Source organism: Microtus pennsylvanicus, chromosome 5 (genome assembly GCF_037038515.1).
Source record: "Microtus pennsylvanicus isolate mMicPen1 chromosome 5, mMicPen1.hap1, whole genome shotgun sequence".
Taxonomy (NCBI): domain Eukaryota; kingdom Metazoa; phylum Chordata; class Mammalia; order Rodentia; family Cricetidae; genus Microtus; species Microtus pennsylvanicus.
Genome location: NC_134583.1, coordinates 82,557,248 through 82,566,060, shown reverse-complemented (window position 1 = coordinate 82,566,060; position 8,813 = coordinate 82,557,248). Strand labels below are relative to the sequence as shown.

Genomic DNA, 8,813 nt, shown 5'->3' with positions numbered 1-8,813 from the left:
ACATCACCACATAGACAGTACAGGACCCTGGGCTCCGGGCTCCTTTTCCTAGGCCCCACCAGGAACCCCATACTCATGCGGTACAACATAAGGAACAATCCCTTTAGAAACAGCGTGGAGGGGCTGGAGAGAGGGCTCAGTGGTTAAGAGCACTGGCTGCTCTTTCAGAGGATTCCGGCTCAATTTCCAGCACTCATAAGGCAGCTCACAACTGTAATTCCAGTTCCAGGGGTCCTGACACCCATGGCAAAAACACCAATTCATATATATATATATATATAAAACCAGATATAGGTTGGCCCCCTTAGACAATCTGGCTTTTCCTAAGAAACTCAACATCAAGCTCCAGAGGCATTCACAGCTCAGGAAGTGTCATTCCATCATTCTCCTCGGGCTCATCCAAAACTCCAGGGACCGAGGCGTCTTTGGAACCTCCAAAACACGCAAAGGAAGACCCGCCTACATGCGACCCACCTCCGGGCCCCTATCCAGTCGGCCAGTTGGGCTGACGGGTCTTCTCCCCCAGACAAGTATAGCAGGGCTTAGTTGCAGTCAAAGGCCCAAGGCGCGGTAGCCATGTGGCCAGCTCAGACCGTGAGTAACGTCTGCCCAGCCCGCTGCGCTCAACTGATGTGTGCCTGAAGGTCACAAGCCTGTCCCGGACTCTGGTAAACACTCAGGGACCCACAGCGTTTCCTTCCTAGTCAGCCACTCGCATAAGCACATCCCTGCTCCCCAATCTTCACGCAAGCGCAGGCTGCATCTGCAGGCAAGTTCCGCCCCCCAACTTGGCACTTCCTGCAGGCGAGCCCCGCCCTCCGCACCTCGCGCAGGCTCAGTCCACTCCCGCGGCTGGCGAGCCCCGCCCCGCCCCGCCCCACCCCGCCCCTCCGCACACTTCACCGGGTTTGCAGCCATGGCGTCCGAGCGGCTGCCCAGCAGGCCTGCCTGTCTCCTGGTGGCCAGCGGCGCTTCTGAAGGTAAGGCGCGCAGGGCTGCTGTGTGGCGCAATGGCCTGCCGTTCTGACTCCAGGTCAACGTTTGTGCCTGCAGAGTTGGGATCCTGGGACCCCGCACATATTTCCCCGGTGCAGGCCTGTGTTGTCTGCCAGCAGGGAGGGTGGCCAACGACTGCGGAGATGATCCTGCCCCCAGGTCAGCCGCAGGGGCTCGGTACTCTGCCCCACCGTTCCTGCCTTTCCGTCCCCCTGATCCTGGGCCTATCTTCACGCGCCTCCAGGAAGCGATCCTGAAAGGAGGTTGCTCGAAAGAGGTGCACATAAGGGACCCGCACACAGAAGGGGGTCTGCTGGCTATGGGTTTCCAGCTGCCCGGTGTGTGTCTAGGAAGCTGGGCAGATGGTGACTTCACGGGTCTTTAGGGAACTGGGGATGATGGGGCCCAGAGCTGCGGCCCAGGGTTTTCCTATAGAGCTATATGGAGCATCTCAAGCGAGCATGAGTTTGAAGGTACCGCGGAATCCTGGTTGATGAACCCCTGGGTTCCACTAAACTTCCTAGGTGGAAATGGGTGGGCCCTGAGGGTGCTCTCCGCCCTGGAAGAGAGGGTTGGGAGAATCCACAGCTGCTCCTAGGTAGGCCTTATTTGAGAGTTTGGGAGTGAAGGATCGAGGAGCTGGTGGGGATAATCTGGGTAGATCCCTGAAAATGTATTAAATCGTAAAAGTAAAGAAATTGGGCCTAATGGTGTGTGTCTTTAATCCCAACACTCAGGAGGCAGAAGCAGATGGGTCTCTGGGAGTTTGAAGCCAAATCTGGAACTTATATAGCCAGTTCCAGGTCAGCAGGGCTAAATAGTGAGATCCTAACTCAAAAACTAAATCATAACAAAACCCACAAACCAAAAGCCTAACGTAGGAGTTGGAGGCAGGAGGATAAAGAGGTTGGTTAATGGCTATGTGAGATGCTGTCTCAAAAAGAAGGAAGATGGAAAGATGAAGCTAAAGGGTTGTGCCCTTAAATTAAACCAGCACAGACCGCTGCACTGGAGGTGATGTGAGTCTCTACTCCCTAGTGAGGGGAGGTTGGCTGTGCCTACAAATCGTCTGGAGTCTTGTTTTTTCTTTTTAAATTTGTTTGTATTTTAAGTATGGGTGTTCTGCCTCCCGGGTACCAGGATTAAAGGCCTGTGCACCTGGCGTCGGGACTCAAATGAACTAAGCAAGCCTTTTTCCTTGTTGAAGGACTCTTGATGGGCGGAAGAGCGCTGAGCGCATGGTGGGGTCAGAATCTCATGCTCTTAGGTGTCCTGAGTGTGGGGAGTGCCCCAAACACCACGCTCTCCTGCTTCTTTGACATGTTCACTGTTGCTTTCCCCGTGCTATAGGGACCTTGGCTATTGGTGGGTCTGAGAGATGACCCAAAGGTTTGCCTTCGGAAGTACCTGTAAGGGGGAAAGGATGGGATGCAGCCAAGGGTGTAGGGGTGTTGGTAGACAGTTAAGGTGGGCTGGGGGCCTGAAGGCAGAGGTATTAGGTCAAGCAGAGAGCCTATTCTGGGAGGCTGCAGAACCACTGGAACCTGCAGGTCCTTCTGGGGCCAGAAGCCAAAACTGGCTGAGCAATAGGCCTGCTGTGGACCTCTGAGTTACATCTTCCTCAACCTGAAATGCTGCTGTCCTGTCCGCAGGGCGTGGACCCCGGGTGGGCGGAATGGACTGCTCCTACGGCTGGTTCTGGGACCAGGAGAGTCCCCAGGAGCACTGGAGCAGTCCAGCTGGCCCCGTCATGCCCTTGCAGCTTTGAAACCCTCTCTTGCAGGTGTGTCAGCCCAATCCTTCTTCCACTGCTTCACATTGGCCAGTGCTGCCTTCAACCTACAGGTGGCCACCCCTGGGGTGAGTACAGTCACTTTCTCCAGGGAACCCCTCAGATTCTCCCTTTTCTTGGGCCGAGGCTAGGAGAGTGTAGAGTCCTCTGTAGTCGATAGGGCCAGGAAGGAGCTACCTCCACGTAAGGGGATCTACAACCAAACTTGGTGGCATCCTTAAGTCATGGTTCCCGTTCACTGGACTATGACGTTCCTGTGTCGAGGGAACTTTTTTTCACTGTGACCGGCACTTTTGCAGGTCTATAAGGGAAAGATAAGACTTGGTCCTAGTGTGCGGTTCCTGCATAGATCCTCCTACTAGGAGAGATCCTTGATTCTTGCACTGTGGCCCTGGGAACATCCAGTCATAAATGGATCACAGCAAATGTGTGTTGGGTATTTGCATGTTTCGAAGTCACAAGGTGGGTGGGACATTTGCTGCTGCTTTATAGTCAGGAGTCTGGGGAGCAGGGTGTGGTGATCCTGTGGTAAGACCTCAGCATTGTGCTGTACAGGGCCCCTGCACGCTACTAGTTTGGTTTTCTGGGACTACCTTGTATTTGATTTCTTTCTTTCTCTTGTCACTGGACGCTCCCTGCCCGAGCCAGCCAGTAAAAGTGGCTGTTCAGGCAGGTGTTTGTGCCCCAGGGGCTGTCTTGACATCTGTTAGCCTTTCTAAGTACTCTGTGGCTCGAATGTGGGGGAAGATCCTGGTGCTGACCCTTCACATAGGCTCTGCTTCTCTAGGGAAAGGCCATGGACTTTGTGGATGTGACCGAGAGCAATGCACGCTGGGTACAAGACTTCGGTCTCAAAGCTTACGCCAGCCCCGCTAAGCTTGAGTCCATAGATGGTAGGTGACAAGTGGCTAGTGGGTCCCTGGAGGGCCTCTATGTCTGGCCGTGCCCTAATTTGACCTGTGGTTTCCTTCCAGGTGCCCGGTACCATGCTCTCCTGATTCCCAGCTGTCCTGGCGCCCTGACTGACCTTGCCAGCAGTGGGTCCCTGGCTCGGATACTGCAGCACTTCCGCTCAGAGAGCAGTGGGTGACAAGAAACTGGAGAACAGGCTGGCAAGCAGACACCTGGGTGGGGAGTAGGAGGGAGTGATCAAAACAGTGGGTGACAGGGAACTAGAGACTAGGTGTGGAAGCAGATATGGAGTGGATAATGAGTACAGGGTTTAGGATTCAGGACTGGGCATGCCTGGTGATTTCATCAGCCCATCAGAAGGGAGCAGAGAACCGCAATGACTCTGACCTGCACACAGGTGAGTTTGCTCTGTGTCCACGTGCACAAAGAGTGATCTCACTTAACATAATGTGTGTACTGCTAGTCTCTGCAGTGTGAGCCTCTGGCAGCCAAAAGAGGGCTGCTGACCGTGACCTCTTAGCCCTTTCTGTGGTAGGTTAATCAGGATGCTGTCTGGAGGCAACATCTGTTGTGATAAGCACATCTGTAGGCTGGGGCAGGATGCTCATCAGAGACCAGATGCAGGACCGTCAATGTCCTCTGTGTTGAGAGCTGGGCTTCTGGGCTTAGACAAGAAGCAGTTTTTCCCAGCTACCTCAGCCATGGGAACACATTAGCCATTAAGTTGTCTTTGGGGAGCTGGGCAGTGATGGTGCACGCCTTTAATCCCAGCACTCGGGAGGCAGAGGCAGGCGGATCTCTGAGTTCGAGGCCAACCTGGTCTACAAGAACTAGTTCCAGGGGGCTGGAGAGATGGCTCAGTGGTTAAGAGCATTGCCTGCTTTTCCAAAGGTCCTGAGTTCAATTCCCGGCAACCACATGGTGGCTCACAACCATCTGGTGCCCTCTTCTGGCCTGCAGACATACACACAGACAGAATATTGTATACATAATAAATAAATAAATATTAAAAAACAAAAAAAAGAACTAGTTCCAGAATAGCCACCAAAGCTACAGAGAAACCTTGTCTCGAAAAACAAAACAATCCCAGCACTCGGGAGGCAGAGATAGGCGGATCTCTGTGAGTTCGAGACCAGCCTGGTCTACAGAGCTAGTTCCAGGACAGGCTCCAAAGCCACAGAGAAACCCTGTCTCGAAAAAAAAAAAAAAAAAAAAGAAACGAAAAACAAAAAACAAAACAAAAAAAAAACTAAAAAAGAAAAAAGTTGTCTTTGGGGAGGAGCCAGGGTAGCCCCATTGCAGAATTGCAGAGCAGGGTAGCCCCTAGGAGTACCACCCCCAGCTGCACAGTGGCGTCTCTGCAGTTTGAAGCAGCGGCTGGTACATGAACTGGGAGTTCTGGGTGTTTTCACATGTCTTAAAACTGCAGCAGCGTGGGCTCTAAGTAAACTCTAGTCTTGAAGCATCTGCTTTGGGGGAGGGGACACTTGGGTGGGGACCCGACCCAGGATGGCATCCAGGGCCTGAGAGTACCTTGTCACTTTTAGAACCCATCTGTGCCATTGGCCATGGTGTCGCTGCCCTGTGCTGTGCTACCAATGAAGACAGGTCCTGGGTGTTCGAAGGCTACAGCCTGACAGGGGTGAGTATTTCGTGGTCAAGCCAGTGTCCCGTTCCCTCCTGTCTCCCTGCCCCTCCCTGAACCAGAAAGAGATTCCGACAGGCACTGTGACCTGCCAGTCCCCATACTGCTAGAGCACTTCTCTCCTTGTCCACGTGGTGTGAGCACAGCCTGAGACCCTCTAGGAAGAGCATCATGGAACCCATGAAGGGACTCCTTCCAAAGGGTACCAGTCCATCTCATTTTGGTCACACTTACGTCTTGATGCTGGGGGAGCCAGGCACTCTAAGCCATAACGGCTTAGTCTCCAGAAAGATGACTGAGTTTTTGCCTTTGCCTGTCTCCCCCATGTGGTAGCTGAGGTTGCTGCTTTGATTTGCCCTGCCTGGCCCCTGGGGAAAATAGGGCACTGGGCAGGGTAGAGCTACTAGCTGGTCTGACTCCAGCCCTGTCCTTGCAGCCTTCTGTGTACGAGCTCATCAGGGCACCTGACTTTGCCCGCCTGCCGCTGGTTGTGGAGGACTTTGTGAAGGACTCTGGCGCTGGCTTCAGTGGTGAGCCCAAGTTGGTGCCCCTCCACTTAGATTTGTGGGGCTACCTGCTGTGTCTTGGGTTGGTGTTTTAGGTCCTGCAAACCCCTGTGCTTCACCCAGACAGGCTTTCCTGCTGACCCCTGGTGTTCGCAGCTTCTCAGTGGGTGGGAGTGGGACTGGGCCTGGGCCTTGCGGCCTAAGGTTTGTGTCCTCTGCCGTAGCCAGTGAGCCCGACGCCGTGCATGTGGTGCTGGACCGCCACCTGGTCACTGGTCAGAATACAAACTCCACTGTTCCTGCTGTCCAGAACCTGCTCTTCCTCTGTGGCAGCCGGTGAGGCTCCTGGGAAGGGGTTTGGGTGGATTCCTGCTTTGTGACTGGCTCCCTCTGCTGGACAGTTTTGTCTGCGACGCCCTGCCTGCTGGTGTTGAGTCTGGACCATGTGTTCATCCTATAGGAAGTAAGGAAGTAATTTGGATGCTGTCCTTGATCCTGGTGGCCTCTTCTGTTGGTCCTTACCTGACAGGGCCCTCAAGCCTCCGTTTGGACCCTGTGGAATGCTGGAGGCCTCCAAGAGTTAAGACTTGGAGAGTATCAGTTCTTACGTAGACTGAACACTCCTCCTCTATCCCCAGCACACAGTGGGGAGCATCTTGGCTGGCCAGGCAGTCTCTGAGAACTGCAAATGAACACTCCAAGAAGAATTGTCCCTGGGAGAGGCAGCTGTGGGATCTCAGGATGGGATGCTGCTCTTCTATGGCCCTTTGGCTATTCTCGTCCCTTTAGCTGTTGGTGAGAACCATGGGGAAAGGACCAAAAGACTGGGACTTGCTCTGAATTCATCTTGCCAGAGGTGAACAATGGATGTTTTCTTAGCCCTAAGCAGGCAGCATTCTTGCTGAAGAAGACTGCCCATGTTTAAATCTTGCAATCTTGCCTATGATTTTTTTTTTCCTTCTGAGATAGCGTTTCTCTGTAGCTTTGGAGCCTGTCCTAGAACCCACTCTTGAGGCAGCACAGGCTGGCCTCAGATTCAGAGATCTGCTTGCCTCTGACTCCTGAGTGCTGAGATTAAAGGCGTGTGGTACCACTATCCAGCTGGCCTGTGGTTTTTAATGCAATACAGGCCCCAGCTCAGCCTGCCATGGTCTTAGGTCCTTGGAGTGGACACAGTGATGTCACCGTGCTTCATATGGCGTAGAAAAAATATTAGTGTCACACCTGGAGACCCTTAAACTGCTGTTAGCCCAGTTTGTCAAATTGCCCCTGGCTTACAGAAGCCTCAGACCAGGTATTCCATCTATTCCTAGAAGGAAATGGCCATAGATGGGTTTGGGCTATATGAAGCAGGAATATCCATGAGTCCTGTCTTCCAGACCCTGCTTTTGCTGAGGACCTGATATGGCCATCTCCCTCCTGGACATGCTTGTTTGCGGTCAATCCTGGGGCCCCTGGCCAGGACGGTAACTTCCAGTCAGTAGCCTTCTAGCCTTAGACGAGAGCCTTCCAAGTAACTTGGACCTCTTAATTTCCCTCTTCACTTAACTTTTGCCCAGAGTAGCACCAGTGCCAGAGTCCTGGAGGAATACCTTTTGGCGGTTAATAACACCTGTCCTGGATCCTCCCTGGCCTTGCACTGCCCTCTTCTGCCATCAACACTGTGTAATGATGGATATTCCTGGACAAAGCCTTAAAACCTGAGGCTTGTGCCTTAGGCTTGGCTGGTTCAGTCACAGGCTGGGTGATCTGTAAACAACATATTTCAAGCACATTTTGAAGCTTCAAGTCCAAGCATAGTGAACTAGGTGTGTCTGGTAAGGCTCAGACCTCTTTGCTTCTTACCGGGTCGGAAGAGGTAGGTGTTTTCTGGAACCTTTTCAGAAGTTACTAATTGCTTCATGAAGCCAAAGTCCCATTTAACACCATCACCTCAGAGATGATGTTTTAGCATGAATTAGGGGACAGCTTCAGACACTGGGAGGTGATACCATGCTGATGGGGTTTGAGAGTTTCTTCTAATTGGCTGGCTCTCTATGACTGTCATGTTTGTCCTCTCTCTCTCTCTCTCTCTCTCTCTCTCTCTCTCTCTCTCTCTCTCTCTCTCTCTCTCTCTCTAGACAGGGTTTCTCTGTGTTGCCTTGGCTATCCTCAAACTTAGCCTGCCTCTGCTGGGATTAAAGGCGTATGCTGCCACCACCCGTATTCTATACTGAGACATTACATAGCTGTAGCAGGTGAGGTGGGCTCTGGTTGTGCCAGACTTCTGTTCCAAGGGTACCCAGTCCTAGGTGGAGGAGGGGACAGCAAGCTGGAGAAGATGGAGAAGAGAAAATGAACAAATCCCTGGAAAAGTGGCAGCTGAGCTCAGGGTATGTTCATAAGCACATTTATAACTACTCAAGAGAAATGAAACCTTACACAGATGTTGCTAGCAGAATTATTTGAAAAGGGGCCGCCGGGCGGGTAACCCAGCACTTGGGAAGCAGAGGCAAGCAGATTTTGGAGTTCAAGGCCAGCCTGATCTACTGTGTTCCAGAACAGGCTCCAAATCTATACAGAGAAACTGTCTTGAAAAAAAAAAAAAAAGAATGAAAAGGGGCTGACCAAGTGGCTCAGCCAGTGAAAGTACCACAGTGGGAGGAACACACCAACTCTTGAAATTATGCTACTCTGATGTGCATGTCCACTCACATACACACATCATACAGATTCATTCATTCGAGACAGGGTTTCTCTGTCCAGACTATCCTGAAGCTCTGTAGACCAGGCTGGCCTTGAACTCAGATCACCTGCTTCTGCCTCTTGAGGACTGGGATTAAAGGTGTTTGCCACCATACCCAGCTAGTGGTTTCTTTATAATGGAATATCACCAGTTCAGTCAAGTAATTGGCCATGAATTCTGATACAAAGCTGTATGTGGTGGTGCACCCTTTTTATTTTCTTTTTAAAAGAGTTTCTC

General features: G+C 52.2%; 1 protein-coding gene across 3 annotated transcripts; it reads left to right on the top strand.

Annotated features, from left to right (window-relative positions):
- The first annotated feature begins 888 nt into the window (after nt 1-888).
- Nucleotides 889-6,947, top strand: Gatd1 (glutamine amidotransferase class 1 domain containing 1). 3 transcript variants are annotated; one of them, XM_075972749.1, is made up of 8 exons: nt 889-980; nt 2,780-2,856; nt 3,576-3,681; nt 3,763-3,870; nt 5,248-5,342; nt 5,782-5,875; nt 6,076-6,187; nt 6,320-6,947. In XM_075972749.1, the coding sequence occupies exons 1-8, from the start codon at nt 917-919 to the stop codon at nt 6,324-6,326; spliced, it is 663 nt and encodes a 220-aa protein (XP_075828864.1). In that variant the 5' UTR covers nt 889-916; the 3' UTR covers nt 6,327-6,947. The 3 variants fall into 3 exon arrangements, with proteins under 3 accessions (XP_075828864.1, XP_075828865.1, XP_075828866.1); XM_075972750.1 differs by having other exon boundaries at nt 6,312-6,947; XM_075972751.1 differs by lacking the exon at nt 6,320-6,947 and having other exon boundaries at nt 6,076-6,312.
- The last annotated feature ends 1,866 nt before the right edge of the window (nt 6,948-8,813 follow it).

Coding starts and splice junctions, on each gene's coding strand:
- Gatd1 (XM_075972749.1), top strand. CDS start 917: ATGGCGTCCGAGCGGCTGCCCAGCAGGCCTGCCTGTCTCCTGGTGGCC. Junction 981..2,779: donor GGCCAGCGGCGCTTCTGAAG/GTAAGGCGCGCA, acceptor CCTCTCTTGCAG/GTGTGTCAGCCCAATCCTTC. Junction 2,857..3,575: donor TACAGGTGGCCACCCCTGGG/GTGAGTACAGTC, acceptor CTGCTTCTCTAG/GGAAAGGCCATGGACTTTGT.